Raw genomic sequence first — 16,367 nt, 5'->3', positions numbered from 1 at the left:
TGTGATATGCAGCATGTATCTTCCTAAATGAAGCACCCAGACAGGAGATCCTACCTTACCATGGTGGAAAGCACAAGAAAGACAGAAAAGGTGACCTGTGATACTCAATTTCTTTATTGTAATCAAGACTCATCACGTTTCAGAAAAGCTGCCATTCTGCTTAGTTCAGCCGACACGCTTTTTATGGTTTTGATTTATCTATTATAGTCTGAATTCAAGCTTCATGGTTGCAAGGCTTAGAATATTTGTGGCACAGACTCCTGAGGCAGGCCATATGGTGGAAACACATACGTGTTGAGTTTTGATTACAATAAAGAAATTGAGCATTATAGGTCACCTTTTCTGTCTTGTTCTTCCTAAATGAAAGTAGACAGTGATAGGAATGATACTTTTGCGGTCCAATTTGTCTAGTTAACTTAGGTGTCCCTGTACCACCCAGAAAATTTCTGGCTATAGCGTTATCAGCTAGTGCTGATTCATTAACCAGTTAAATGCTAGAAAATATACCTGCTCAAGCCAGGCTCCTCTACCATCCCTTGAAATCACTTTGAATATTGACCGCAGGGTCTTCAGATATTTGTGTTACTTTGTTTCCTGCTAAAAGCTAGCAAACAGGCTGTTTTTGCGAATATCCATGCCATCCTTTAATGAGTTACTTGTTAAATTAATTTGGTTATTAACAGTTAATGTGTAGTGGGCATGGGAGCTATTTCATTAATGTGAAACAGATGTTGCTTACTCCAGTCCCTTTGATGTGCCAGATATTCCTTGGGTCAATCACAGAGACAAAAAGAATATTGACTTTTCAGTCTTTTCAACAAAGCAAATTTTGAAACACTACCAGCCATAGACAGAATTCGTGAAAGATATTCAGAGCAGGGGCCTAATGTGGGCATCGGCACAAGGTGAACTCCTCTAACCCTAATTCCATCAGATCCACCAACAAATTAAAACTATCCTTCCCCTCATTAAGAGGCATTTCCCATAAAGGAAAACTAGGGACATCCCTTCCCTTCAGAATCACCGAGCTCTGGAACAACCTTTCCTCCCCTCTTCGGAACCTGAGCTCTCTCCAACTTTTCCGCAAACATCTGAAGACCTGGCTATTCTCAAAAAAAATTTGATACCTACTCCTTCCTCGACATTCTAAGCCTCTAAAACTCTTCATACCTGGACCTCTAACCCTTCATAGTAGTTCCTATCTATCCCATTCCCTGTAAACCTCTAGCTTTCGTTGTAGTTCCTTTCTATCCCTTCTACTGTAAACCGTGCCGAGCTCTACGAATGTGGAGCTGATGCGGTATACAAACCTAAGATTTAGTTTAGTTTAGTCCCTTGAAAAGAGGAGACTGAGAGGGGACATGATTGAAACATATCCCCTCTCAGTCTCCTCTTTTCAAGGGAGAAGAGGAAGGCCAATTTCTCTAATCTCTCATTGTACGGCAACTCCTCCAGCCCCTTAACCATTTTAGTCGCTCTTCTCTGGACCCTTTCGAGTAGTATCGTGTCCTTCTGCATTTATCCTCTTTGACTCACCCTGTTTAGTGCTACCTTGAGCTTGTTTTCACAGAAAAAGTGTGTGTGTGGTGGTGATGGTGGTGGCAGGGGGGGGGGGTCTGTCCCATTTGTTGAATCTTCCTAATATATCATGAATGTTTTTGGTTTATTACAGGGACAGCTTTGTCTTGTCTTGTTCACTACCCTTGAAGAACTTAGGTGTATTATAGTTGGGGGGGGGGTTATTAAGATGAAAAGTCAAGAGGTTATTGACTCAGATGTGCCAAGTTGATTTCTAACCACCCCGTATTGGTGCATTATGGGACTTACAGCGCTGATTTCAATGGCAAGCAGTGGCATAGCAAGGGTGAGAGATATCTGAGGTGATGGCACCCCTCTTCTGCCCTCATTTCTGCCCCCCCGCTCCGCCACGAGCAACAAGAATTTCAATGTGCTCCTCGCAACCCCATTGGTTCTCCTTCTGATGTCACTTTCTATATGTGGTACCTGGAAGTGACTTCAGTGGGAGAGTTGATGTGGCCATGAAGAACACATTGAAGTCGTTGCTCGTGGCAGTGAACAATTAGACGTACGGGGGAAGGGAAGGGTGCACGTGCGTGGTGAGGGGAGGAGTAGGAAGAGGCAGGGCAGAGAGGAAGATGGGTGCTGGCACCCAGGACGGATCACTCCACCCCCCTTACTACACCACTGATGGCAGGATCAGGCACTACAAATCCCATGCTGCCTTGGGATGTAAGTACAAAACCTGGGCTGTCTCAAAATCTCTAGCCTGCAACTAGGTAACTTGGCATCTTTTCTGACTAAGCCAGCCTGGCCTATAGCCTGCAATGAAGGATTCAGTAAAATAACTTTTCCATCCTGATGTAATATCAACAAAGATCAGGTAGTAATAATAATAATAATAATAACTTTATTTTTGTATACCGCCATACCCAGAAGAGTTCTAGGCGGTTCACTTTGGTTAGAGGTTACATTCCAAATTGATCATAGAATTGCGAACAGCAAGGAGGAAGAAGGAGGGAGATGGGGGGGGGAGAAAGTTTCGGTAGGAGGGAGGAGGAGGATTGAAGAAGGGGCATTATGGGTCTTTAAGGGTCTTGTAGAACAATTACACAGTAGAACAATTACACAGGGGCATACTACAGCAAATCTCTGGGAAAATATCCCTGCCTGGAATCACTCTGGGAAAGGGTCTCTGGGTGGGATCACTCTGGGAAAGGATCTCTGGGTGGGACTGAGCTGCAATTTATATTTTTGTTCATTTCTTGTAGGTTCAGTTTCTCCACTGTTTAAAGCAAGCAGAAGTTGGAGGTGAAAGTGAAGTGGTGGATGGATTCCATGTGTGCAACCAGCTGAAAGAGCTTGATCCTGAAGCTTTTCACATACTGTCTTCTGTTCTAGTCGATTTCACAGACACCGGAGTCGATTATTGTGATTTTTCCCTCCAGTCCAAACACAGTATTATTGAGTAAGTACTACTTCACCCTGTGATAGCCAGGACACAGCGAGAGGCCTGCTGTGAAGCTAATGTGTTGTCTGCATCAGGAAAGGGCACTGGACCTGGAGATTAAGCAGATCTTTGGATTATGCAAGGTCTAATCCTGCCTTTTCTGCTGGCACCGTGTGTGACCCCCGGAACAAATTACTGGATCCTTCTGTCTTCTGGTCTGTTTAAAAACGCTAATCGGGTAATTTTTACTACTAGCTTTGGTCCTCTTAACTTCCTGAAACTCATTAATTTTGATGCATTAATAGTCTTTCAGGCCATCTCCCCTAGATGTGGTCTATAACTGCAAAGCAAATTTGGATCTTGCATGGACAATAGGAGTCATATTTGATTAGAATAATGATAGGTCAGTAATTCTGTCATGAGATTTGGTAGCAAATTATCACACGTATCCATGACACTTTTAGAGCCCAGTAGTGGAAATTGGAGTTTTGCTCATGAAGTTTTCCCTCTGCTATGGTCTGTTAATTCTATAAAAATTATTCTTCTCACATGAGGGGGGGGGGGGTCAGTTTGTTCACAAATAGAGTTTTCTGTTCTTTTAACTGGAAAAAAAAAATAACAACCAGGTTGCCAAGAACATAATGGCTTACTAAAATCCATTATTTTTCTGTCACTTTGATGTCAGCTGGACTATTGTGACTGTGTTCATCCTCAGAACATACTGGCGGTGAACAAGAGCCTTGTGGGGAACAGTGAACAGCTGAATGCAAATGGATGAAAACAGAAAGACTTTTTAACTCTCACTTACCACCAGGGGCAGAAGGTTTAAAAGGTCTTTGCTGCCCCCTAGTGGCTACACATAATTTTCCTTCTTTCTTTTTTGGTTGGCAAAGCATGTTTCTAACAATTCCCTGTCATAAGGGACAGATTAATCCCGCTGCATGCATGGACTTGTAGGTCTGATTTTCTTAAGAACAGAATTCATCTCCCAGGTTATGGTGTGCTAAAACCAAGACTGGCTTGGTCCAGAGCTGCCAGTTCCAGAAGGGAGACTTTTTAACCAGTCTTGGTGTTAAAACGTTCATCTCAAAGTGCTTCTGAGCGTACCAATCCAGGTACTTGGTCAAAATCCAAGGAGTAGCAACATTCCAGAATCTCAAAGATTACCAAGATTACAGAACCCCAAATAGTAGCAACATTCCATGCTACTGATCCAGGGCAAGCAGCAGCTTCCACCATGTTTTTCTCAATAACAGACTATGGACTTTTCCTCAAGAAAATTGTCCAAACCTCTCTTAAAAGTAATGTGGTATTTGTAGTCCTTGATTGTACCTATTGAAATCAGTGCTGCAGATCCCATAATGCATCAGGATAGGTTGGAGGAAAGCCAGGAGTAGCTTAAAAACCTCCCTCCCGGAGTCTGATACAGAAAGTGCTGAAATTATTGACCCAGCCTACATTGCATGATCCAAGATCAAACTGTGTGGTTACCATGTTGGTCTACTTTAAAAGTCATAAGTAGAAATAAAATAAAACATAAGAGTGGAAACTAAGGAGATGCCTTTTTATTGGGTTGACGTAATACATTTTTTGACAAGCTTTCAAAGGCAATGCCATCTTCTTCAAGACGGGATCCAGGAGACGGAATATCATTAGACATTCAATCAGGAATTGTCTTCTGTTTTCCGTGAGAAAACTAACTTTCACCTTCTTTCGTACAGGTTGGATGATAACGGACACGTTCTCCGTATTAATTTTAACAACGCAACCAGGGACTCTGTGTTTGACGTTCCTGTTGAGCAAGTACAGCCATTTTATGCTGCTTTGAAGAAGTTCGTTAGCCTTATGAACGACGCCACAAATGTGTTTTGCTATCGGATGAAACCAGGTCAGTTATTAGTGTTTACATCCCTGAGAAATCACAATCCTGCACTGAAAGCAAGACCTGCTCCATGTTGCCTCACAGAGCACATGAAAATGTTGGGGAAGGCATTTAAGGATCTGAGGGCTAAAGGCTGTGACCTGTGACTGGGCATCTATCCTGCCGGGGGATGTTGTTTTCGGGAGGTGGCAGGAGGAATTGGGCACTCTTCCTGCCATGGACATTCGGGATTTTATGTACCTACTGTTGTGTTTGTGTTGCCTCTGAATGAGGGACCAGGGAAACTTGAATTATTATGTGCAAAGTTGTCTTTGCTCAGTTCTTCACTAGCCTAATAAAAGAACTCGTTCTCTGCAGAAAATTGGGTTTTCTTGCTGTTAATGCCAGTGAGAGGGCACCCTGGTCCTGGTTTCCATCTCCCCTTCCATGGTCTTCCAGGGGTGACAGATATCAAAAATCACAAAGAGGATCTCTGCTGTTCTGACTTGGATCCAATAAATACATTTGATGAAATCTTCAAATTGTTGAACATTTAAAGAGATTTATATTTGCAACCTCGGTGTAGCTTCCTCCACTCTGAAACACTTGCGTTTTTTTGATTTTGTGACTCTGTAATACTTGTCTTTCTCTACTTCTACTGACAGGCCACATTGTGACCTTTGACAACTGGAGACTCCTTCATGGCCGCCGCCACTATCAGTCTGATGAGCGTGTATCCCGCCATCTGGAAGGTTCCTATTTGGACTGGGATGTGGTTCTGTCCAGAATGCGAAGCCTTGCGCAGTCCCTCCAGGCTCCGAAATGAGCAACAGAGGAAGAGTTGAAGATGCCTCATCCTGCAAAACAAACTTTCCACCTCCAATTAGAAAGTCTTATGCTGCTCCTGCTCTTAAATCCAAATTAGGTTTGCTTGGCTCCTGATTTGTCAGGAGCATTCATTTGCCCTTCATGATTCTGTTTGCACCTGGTCATGTTTTATCTCGGCTGCTTGTTTTGTTTGTTTGTTTTTTTTGGGGGGGTTATTTTTTGGAAGAGGGGGTTTCTACAGCTTTTGGTTGGTGTCTTTATTACCGCTATTATTTCTTTAAATCTCTGTCAGAATTTTAAAATGATTTGTAAATGAGGGGAGAAAAGAGATTTAATAAAAGGGTGCTGTGATTTGTACAGCCCAAAGACTCAAGACAGTATAAGCTTTGATGATAAAATACACATTGAAAACTCTAGAAAGTTCTACATTAGGAAAAAAGTTACTGATGCAAATCTTGGACTTTTTTGTTGTATTCTTGGAGGAAGCTAAGAAGCAGTGTACACTCCTCCCGTTGCCCATATTCCCAGAAGGATGCGGAGGAAATTATTGTTTGCAGTTTTCCGTCAAATCATACTAGCTTTATGTAAGAAAGAACTTACCTGAAATACTGTAGATATTTTCCTTTATATAATAAAATACTTTCATATAAAAATACATTTTCCTATTCTTATTATTCATCAGAAAAAGAATACCCAAATATTCTAGCTTCAATTGAAACTCCACAAGCTTCTCACATATTTATTCACCAATAATAGGGAATTTGTTTTCTAAATCAATCTTGCAATCAAATAGAGCTGGAAGGGAGAGTAAAAGAGTTAAGAACATAAGAAGTTGCCCCCGCTGAGTCAGACCAGAGGTCCATCTTGCTCAGTGGTCCGCTTCCGTGGCGGCCCATCAGGCCTAGTGCCTGAACAGTGGTCCCTGATTAATTTTGTAACTTACCTCTAATCCCATCCCTATAATCTACCTTTACTGGGATGGGATTAGAGGTAAATTTAAGGATTTAATTCTTCAGGATCACGTTGAAGACTCCCAAGACTTGAAGAGCCCTGAGTTGGGACCAGAATAAAATCATAAAAGGTAAATGGTACATTGTTCTCCAGAGATACCGTGCACACAACAGAAGCAAAGCAAGCGTTAGCAGTGCCAGAACAAACTTGGTGCCTTGGGTTCTTGCCCCTTTAATCCTTGGTTGCAAAACACATTTTTATCCTGCCTTAGAAGAAAAAGCACCATCATGAAATGTTTGTTCTAAATGAAGAGTATAAAGAAACCCTTGAGGACTCTGTGACCAATACTGTCCATACAATATCTAACAAAAATTGGTCCACAGTCAACGTTAATTCAAAACAGGAAAAAAGGTTGAAAAGGACAGATTACTATTAAATAAATAATTTAAAGAAATTGTTATATATATGTGACTGTAAAACCCAATCCTTAAACAAGAAAATGCTATCAATTATGTTGTGGATTACATATATTTTAGTTTTTTAGAAGTTTTAGTTTTTTATTTTAATAAATATGTATGTATTATTTATTGTTTGGTTGTATAATTTTTTATATATTTTATTAATTCTTTTTAATTTTTTATTATTGTTTGTTGGATGGACATCAGTATGAGCCCTGTGAAAGTTTTGAATATTTCAATTTCTTTATTAGTACTTTTTTAAGTTATTTATATTTCATCACACTTTATTTCAGCAACAGCATTTTTTTGCCACAGATACCTGATTTAATTCACCCTTAGGAGGTTTTATGCCACATCTCGGGGATTTTAGATTGGAAGGGACAGTTTGGTGATTTATTTTCATTTTTGTGGATTTGTTTTTTGGTTATGGACAAATATGATGTATGAGGCAGCAATCTTTATCCAGATATCATCTGGACGATGCTAGTCATCGCAAAGTTACTGCCTGAGCCTTATACCGGGCACCTTTCACAGGGCTCATACTGATGTCCATCCAACAAACAATAATAAAAAATTAAAAAGAATTAATAAAATATATAAAAAATTATACAACCAAACAATAAATAATACATACATATTTATTAAAATAAAAAACTAAAACTTCTAAAAAACTAAAATATATGTAATCCACAACATAATTGATAGCATTTTCTTGTTTAAGGATGGGTTTTACAGTCACATATATATAACAATTTCTTTAAATTATTTATTTAATAGTAATCTGTCCTTTTCAACCTTTTTTCCTGTTTTGAATTAACGTTGACTGTGGACCAATTTTTGTTAGATGTTCTAAATGAAAGCATGATGAGATCACATCGCCTGGTGTGCAGACAAAAAAAATTCCAAAAGTAAGAGCTCGGATGGGAAAGATATCAAGCCACACAAATACTTTTCCTGGCACACAATGTACAGTGTGAGTCCACGATAAAAACAGTTGAGCCTGCATAAGAAAGAAGGAGCTTAGGGTTAACAGACTTTGGCCACCATCCCTTCCCTCAACATACCTGTCTAAGTTGGAACACGATATGTGTGTTTATCACTTCGAAATCTTTATTCAAAGAGCTGTAATATAGGACTATATACTCAAGTTCTTATTAGAAGATTACAGGGTGAGATCACTAATGAAACGAGAGAAGAATTGGAGAAGTTCACAGCCATGTTTGTGCACTAGAAAGAATCCTTTCTAATACGGCCCTCAGGGAGAGGAAATGACCATCTCTTTGTATGTTTGTGGAGCATAAAACAAGCAGATAGAATCTGATAGACCTGCCCTGGGGACTTTGCAACATTTCCAGGACATCCAATATCCAGAACACAGCCGTTAGACTAATCTACAAATTCAATCCCAACCCTTCATCAGGCAACTACGCTGGCTCCCAATATCATCCCAAATAATTTCCAAAACTTCATGTATCCTACACCAGATTCTGTACTTACATTCAGCAGCCCCTCTCATCCAACTATTCTCTACTGTTTGGTCGACATCAAGAAGAAACCTTAACAGAATTCAACTAAACCTGCCATCCACAAAATACCTCCACTATGATTAACCTATCTAGGTGTAAAAACCTGGAATAACCTCCCAGAAGCAATCAGGAAAGAGACAAACTACACCGCATTCAGGAAAAACCTAAAGACCCACCTCTTTGACATTTGACTGTTCAGCTTCTGGATTGCACCCCCTACTTCTAGGCCCCTCTCCTGGCTTCTCCATGTCCCCCTCCTCTATTACATTCCCACTTCCTCTTTGATCTGTCGCCTTGAGTTTGTATTGGTTTGTGCAACTCACAAATGGAAGATTAGATTAGATTAGAATATGCTGTGCAAGACATATTTCCTAAGGGCAAAAATGGCCAGAACTATAAATTAGAAGATTATTGGTGGGTTTCTTTGTTTCTGTAAATCTTTGGAGCCACTGAAAGAATACAGATAAAGTGTGTGTGTGTGTGTGGGGGGGGGGGTAATTTGGGCAACTTTGTCTTCTGTTTACTAGTTATCTTGTTTTCACAGTGGTCAATCCAGGTCCCAAGTACCTGGCAGAAAATCAAAGAGTAGCAACATTCCAGAGCTGAGATTGTGATGTCATAATGCCTCATTCCACCAATACCTAAGAGCCAACCTCATCAGTGAGGTCACAATGGTTTGACTGTCCTATAATTGGCTCATATAAGAACATAAGAATTGCCATACTGGAACAGACTGAAGGACCATCAAGCTCAGTAGCCCATCCTCATGGTGGCCAATCCAGGTCACTAATACCTGGCAAAAAAAAAAACCCAAATCTTGAATATTGACTTAAATGGGAAATATATATAAATCACAGATTGCAACAATATACATTATCAAAATTAATTTGTCTATTGAACCTCATTTAAGCAACATGCTGTAGGAAAGGTGACTGCACATCTTGATTGCAAAGTTGTAACCCTATGAATGTCAACTGTAACCCTATGTAATGTTATATTTTAACACTGTGAATGTTAAACTGTAACCCATTCTGGAGCTCTTTGGGGAGGTCAGGATATACAACCAAATAAATATTAAGAGTTGATAATTTTTCAAAAGTTCATTTGCGGTGAGTTTACAGGCAAATAACGGAACGGGGATTAGCTAAGAGGTTGGAGCACCAGCCTCAAAAGCATGGAAGCCAGCTAGGTTCAAATCCCACCACTGTTCCTTGCAATCGTGAGAAAGTCACTCAGCGGTCCTTATACTTAAGGATACTAAGCCCTCATCATATGGTTATGTGGTTAGCATGCGAGAACAGGCTACAGCAAGATGCATTAAAGCATTTTGTAGTATTTTGACAATTTTTGTGTAGTAAACCTGTATCACTGATTTTTTAGAAATCTTTTTCGGGGGGGAGGGGTGTCATGGACAGAGAGTGGGTATTCCTGCATTATCTAGTTAGCACATTATGATAAGCATGCACTAAACAGATAATGCAATGTTAACACAGTGCCTCCTGCTTAGGAGACGGTAAGTGTAGATGCCACATGCTAATGACAAATGAGCGCTCGACTTGCAAATAAAAAACAAACAAACCTGAAAAGGTGCCACATGCATGGGAAAGTCCTGCGTTAGAATGTGGTAAGCACAGATTCTTCTATACTCTATTAAAAGGGCCCTGTAATTACTCAGATTCAAGCTTCCGTGGTAAGCCCTCCAGGGACAGCAAAATGCGCCTGAAAGTAGCTCACCTAGAGTTACTACTGAACAAAGATATGAGCTAGATCCACAAGTTCGCCTGCATCTGTTACAAGACAGTATTTGGTCTCTCACCAAAATACCTCTCCCCACATTTCAACATGTATTGCACCAACAAGAAATCCCGCAGAATCCAGTTGTTTACCTTCCCCTCCATAAAATCATGCCAGCTCAAAAGATTCATCGACAAAACCTTCGCCTTCCAGGCGGCCAAGCTGAACCCTTGGCTAGCCCAAATGATGCTAGAGGCCCCGACCTACCTAGACTTCAGAAAACTTCTCAAAACACACCTCTTCCGCGAACAAGACCCTTAATCCTCACCCCCCGCATACACTCCAACCCCCCCACCCCCCACATCCCTCTCCCCCCCCTCCTCTGGTTTCCCACACCCTCCATTTTATCTTCTCACCCAACTACGATAAACCTGTGCTAAAACTACTTTGCTTCCTTCCACGCTACCTGCAATTCCGACAAAATTTTTGTAAATCCGGGTTCAGACCGGATCCTAATGTAATGGATGTAAACCGCCTAGAACTCTTTGGGTATGGCGGGATATAAGAACATAATAATAATAATAATAATAATAATAATAAATAAATAACAAATTACATCACAATCAAAACTAATTGCTGTGACTCTAATGAAAGACAATTACTAGCTCCTTGTACTTCTCATTTAAAACCACAAGCCTTGCATTTGATTTAATAAGCGGTGTTAAGTACATAAAGGAAATCCATTGTGTTTTCGTTTATCTTTTAAAAAAGGAGACTATGATAAAATGAGGAAAATGGCCCACAAATAGTTAAAGAGATCAGCTGCAAAGGTCTAATGTTTACATCAGGTGTGGAGTTGTTCAGAAATATCATTGTGGAAGCCCAGACCAGATATATTCCATATGAGGTATAGTATAGTAAAAAAAAAAAAAAAAAAAGGAGAAAGGAAGGCCAAATGGCAGCTGAGGTGAAAAAAGCTACAAGAGCATCCTTCAAAAAAATTGAAGAAGGATCCAAATGAAAGTAGCAGGAAACAGGAATGACAAGTTAAATGCATAACATCGATAAGGAAGGCAAAGTGAGACTTTGAAAAGATACTTGTCTCAGAAGAAAAAACAAATAATGAAAACTTTTTTACGTATATTCAAATCAAGAAGAGAATTAAATGACCACTAGATGATCAAAAGGTTAACAGGACAATCAGGAAAGACAAGGCCACAGCATAGGTAAAAATGAATTATTTGCTTTGGTCTTTACTGAGAAATATGAGGGGATGATACCCATGCCAGACATGATAGATGTGTCAGAGGAACTCTGTAAACTTGGAAGATATAATAGAGCTATTTTATAACTGAAGAGTAGCAAATCACCTGCACCAGATGGCATACACTAAAAAATGAAATAGCAGATTTATTATTTGTAACTTATCTTTAAAATGAAGCATGGTGCCTAAAGATTGGAGGGTGGCCAATGTAATGCCGATTTTTAAAAAGAGATCCTGAGAGGAATTGGGGAGTTGTAGACCTGACATTGGTGCCAAAAAACATGGCAGAGATTACTATAAAGAACAAAATTACTGAACACATACATAGGCATGAATTAGAAGGACAAAGCTAACATAGATGTAGCCAATGTGCTACATTTTTTGAAGGGGTGAATAAACATGTGAAGAAAGGTAGGTTGATTGTCATTGTTTACCTGAATTTTCAGAAAGTATTTGATAAAGTACTTCATGGACGACTCCTAAGGAAATTAAAGTCTTATTGTGTCCTATTGCGGATTAAGCATTGGCTAAAGAATGGAACAGAGACATAACATCCATGTGTCTGTTGTCCATGGCAACCAGAAATGTATTATATTCTCCAAACTGTTGCCAGGAACCTAAATTCCAGCAGCAGAGAGAAAGAAGGGAGATTGCCACCCATTATGATATTGGCAATGAAAAGAATGTACACGGAAGGGAAGGGGAGGTTTAATGATGGAAAAAGAGTGAGCAAGGTGAGAAAGGGATGGAAGGAATGGTGAGTGCAATGGTGAATGTAAGGAGGGATGAGGAAGATGGAGAGGTATATATGGAAGGATTAATGTAAGGGGGAGAGAGAGAGACAGAAGAAAGAGTATGGAGGGGAAAGAAGGATAAAATGAAGAGTGAGTGCAAGGGAAGGAAGGAAGAAACCAGGGGGCAAGAGAAAGAGAGGTGAGTGGAAGGAGGGAGAGCATAAGGGGAGGGAGGGAGGAAAGAATATGCCTTTCTGTGAATGTGCCATTGTATCACTGAAAGAGTACACTTTTTTAACTTGTTCTCTTAGGAACCAGTGTCCCTCCAGTCGAGCATTCTGTTAAGGATCTCATGGAATTATCTGAAAAGCGTAAGGCAACTGAGACCCAGTAGAAAACCACATGCGATTGTGCTCGGTGGAGACTCTTCCCTGACTGTGGCCTGTTCAGCCTCACTCTCATTTCTGTAATTTCTTCTTGTGTAACAGAATTAAGCTGACTTCAGGTTTTCAAGTTTTATTTAAAATTTGATTAATCACCTATCAAAACTTCTAAGCGATGTACAATGATTAAAAAGGGGGAAGGTAAGTATAACGTATATAATGAACCTAATTAAACGCAGACAATGACATTGACGGACATAGGAAAATGGGATGAACTACATTAATTAAAGGAAAGTGAAAGATAAAACGGTGAAAATATAAGGAGAGGGCTTCATCGGTTAAAACACATAAAGTGTGCAGGCAAAAGAGCTCGTAAATTTCTGCGAATTGATGTCAAAGACGTCTTCTTGACGTTTCTAAGGTTCGAAAGCATCTTGCTAGTTTTCAGCCTCCTCTGATGTTACACTGAAGTCCAGAATACACCCTGTGCTGGAACAAAATGTGTTTTTTTGTTCAGGACTGTAGCAGTAATGTGCATTCCAGTTTCTGTGCAGAGCCCCGTTCCTCTGTGGCATTTCCTGGCTCCTGACACGGTTTACACGATGTTGACATTGGCTTCCCCGCGAGCTGAATGGCTGTCAGCTTCCATTTATGAAAACAAGGAGGATGTGTGCTCACTGCACATCTATTATAGCTGCTGACTGTATTCAGAGATGGTGAGCCAGGAAACTGACCACCGTATCTAATGCCTCACATTCCCCTAATTAATTCACAGATTGTCAACCACCCTCTCAGTCTTCTGGTCTTTGAGACGAGCAAAGGAATCTATATAGAGAGCAAAGATGTTGTGCAGAATTTGGATTTCAGTTGCTTAGCCACACTAGTTCGCCCCGGGACTCACCCAAAATTGGTGCTTCGTTGGTGGGGTTGGTGGGCATCCAGAAGCCCTGCCATCCACAGACCTCTTCTCAGCAGAAACACTTACGCCCTGGATATCCGGCAGCGGTGTTCCTAAGCCACTTCCACCCCACTCCTCATGCATGTATGAAGGCTGGCCATGTTAGGGGCTTGGGAATGCTGCACAGGGCATAAGTTTTTCTGCCAAGAGGAACATAAGAAGAGCCTTACTGAGTCAGACCAATGGTCCATCAAGCCTGTCCTCATGATGGCCAATGCAGGTCCCTAGTACCTGACTAAAACCCAAAGAGTAGCAACATTCCAGAATCTCAAAGATTAGCAAGATTCCAGAACCCCAAATTGTAGCAACATTCCATGCAGAATCCCCAAAGAGTAGCAACATTCCAGAATCTCAAAGATTAGCAAGATTCCAGAACCCCAAATTGTAGCAACATTCCATGCAGAATCCCCAAAGAGTAGCAAGATTCCAGAATCCCCAGAGTAGCAACATTTCATGCTACCGATCCAGGGCAAGCAGTGGCTTCCCCCATGTCTTTCTCAATACCAGACTATGGACTATTCCTCCAGGAAATTGTCCAAATCTTTCTTAAAACCAGCTACGCTATCTGCTCTTACCTCAACCTCTGGCAATGCGTTCCAGAGCCCTGTTCCTCTGTGGCATTTCCTGGCTCCTGACACTCTTTACACGAGGGCATGTCTTTGGCTGGCATGGCTTGCGGATCCCTACCAATTCAGGTATTTCTTTGTAGGGGACACTGGGGAGAGTGAATTTTTGGGCCCACCCTAAATTGGCCATCTGGCTACGCTCCTGTTGGGATGTTCTAACAGTAAGTTCCTGTTATGCGTCATCTCAGCATAGGATGAAAATGGAAGGAGGAGGAAGAGCCTGACCTGAACCATGAGGCCATCAGGGATCTTCAAGCTCCACCAGCAGAAAAAAGAAGATTTACCTGCAAGATATAAGCACTTGAGAGTTATGCCTTTTTCCAGGGGCAGTGGAAAATTTTGTAGGTAGGAGGGACCAAGCACACAGAGCTCTGGCCCTGCCTCAGAAGCTCTCTGGTTCCTGAAACTGTGTTAGACAGCATAGAGGGAGGACCATGCTCCAGTGGCCCACTCCATTATGCTCCTTACTTCTTGTTCAAGGGAAAAGAAACTTTGGAAGATGAAAGGGACCGACTCATGAATAATTGAAGAAAATGCTTTACACAAGAGAAGTGGACACATGAAGCAGGCCATGCATTGGAGGTGATGGAGACAAGGAGAATATCAAAAGTCAAGAAAGCATTGGATAACAGAGATGCCAAACTACCCAGTTCTGGGCTGGAGATTTCAGGGTAGCCCTACTTTTGAATTTACATCCCATTGAGGTCTGGGATTTACAGTCCCTGATCTTGCTCATTGAAATCAGTGGTGCAAGTCTCATAAAACACCAGGATGGGGTGGTCTTAAACACTGTTCGCTCTAAGTTGAGTTGGAGGTGCTCTTTCACTATCAATTTTTCAATAGTGGGGGACAGACAAGCTCTGCAGGACTCCAGGGAACCTGCCTATCCCTAGCACCACTGAGCACATCCCCTCAGCTTAGAGCAGGGGTCTCAAAGTCCCTCCTTGAAGGCCGCAATCCAGTCGGGTTTTCAGGATTTCCCCAATGAATATGCATGAGATCTATGTGCATGCACTGCTTTCAATGCATATTCATTGGGGAAATCCTGAAAACCCGACTAGATTGCGGCCCTCAAGGAGGGACTTTGAGATCCCTAGCTTAGAGGAAACAGTGGTCAGAAATCCCCAGCCTGGAACAGGGTAACTTGGCTTCTCTGGAATAAGCATACTGGATCTTTTTGAAAGGATTGTAAAGACTGGACTGTAGTTTGAATGGAGATTTGTCTGTGCCATATGGACTCTCTGCCATCATCTTCTGTCTTCTTATGGAAATTGCCTCAGTCATTCAAAAGGGCACAATAGCGTCATTGTTGGACAGGTCCAATCACTCCAAAATCCATCAGGGATTCAGCATGTCTCTGGTTTTTCTCTCTCTCTGAAGAATGTCAGTAAACCAAAGATGGCACTCACTACATCGGCACACATTAGCAGCCATGTCAATACCGCCTTCACCTCCAATATGTGACAAACATCAGATGGCGAAGACCAATAGTTCGGGTGGTTTTCTTAAACGCCTGTATTCTTTCCCATATTACTGGAGTAACTTTCGAGATTTCACAAAGCATTACATGCAGACATACAGCACCTCCTCCAATAAATGATCAAATTGAAAATGAGAAATGCAATGAAAGACACTGAGCTGCTCAGATCCTAAGACAACAATCTAAAAGAAAATTGTAACGTGTTTAAAAAGCCAGAAAAGCGATACATTTCTGCCTCTGTTGCAACTTGCTTAGGTGGCTTGATACGCTGTAATTTGCATAAATGTGGGCATTTTTAATTTCTTTAGATGCCTTCAATTTGAGCCTAAAAAATGGAACCTGCAATTATTTCAAATTTTACAGGACATTTGCAAAATCCTTGAATTTGGCCCAGCAAGTGATTTTTTTTTTCTTTTTAAATTTCCACTAGAGGGCACAGTTTGAGCAAAAATTGTCCAAAGTCTTGTCTTTGAACGCTCTATGATATGGTGCTGTTTAGGAAAGAAGCAACATTTATGGAAAACCATGAAGTCATTTGATAGGCAAAATGGTGACACTACTTTAGATATTGGCTGATCTTACTTTGGACCTGGGCT

General features: G+C 41.0%; 1 protein-coding gene across 2 annotated transcripts in view; it reads left to right on the top strand.

The window, feature by feature from the left end:
• Positions 1 to 6,304, top strand: part of BBOX1 (gamma-butyrobetaine hydroxylase 1) — a 47,352-nt gene extending 41,048 nt beyond the window's left edge. For both annotated transcript variants that reach the window (XM_033927877.1, XM_033927878.1), the window contains exons 6-8: positions 2,790 to 2,986; positions 4,690 to 4,856; positions 5,495 to 6,304. In XM_033927877.1, coding sequence (XP_033783768.1) covers positions 2,790 to 2,986; positions 4,690 to 4,856; positions 5,495 to 5,655 — 525 coding nt within the window. In that variant the 3' untranslated portion in view covers positions 5,656 to 6,304. The remainder of the gene's footprint in view (positions 1 to 2,789; positions 2,987 to 4,689; positions 4,857 to 5,494) is intronic.
• Positions 6,305 to 16,367: the final 10,063 nt, after the last annotated feature.

Source organism: Geotrypetes seraphini, chromosome 19, assembly GCF_902459505.1.
Source record: "Geotrypetes seraphini chromosome 19, aGeoSer1.1, whole genome shotgun sequence".
NCBI classification, from domain to species: Eukaryota; Metazoa; Chordata; class Amphibia; order Gymnophiona; family Dermophiidae; genus Geotrypetes; species Geotrypetes seraphini.
This window is presented reverse-complemented; position numbering and strand designations above follow the sequence as displayed.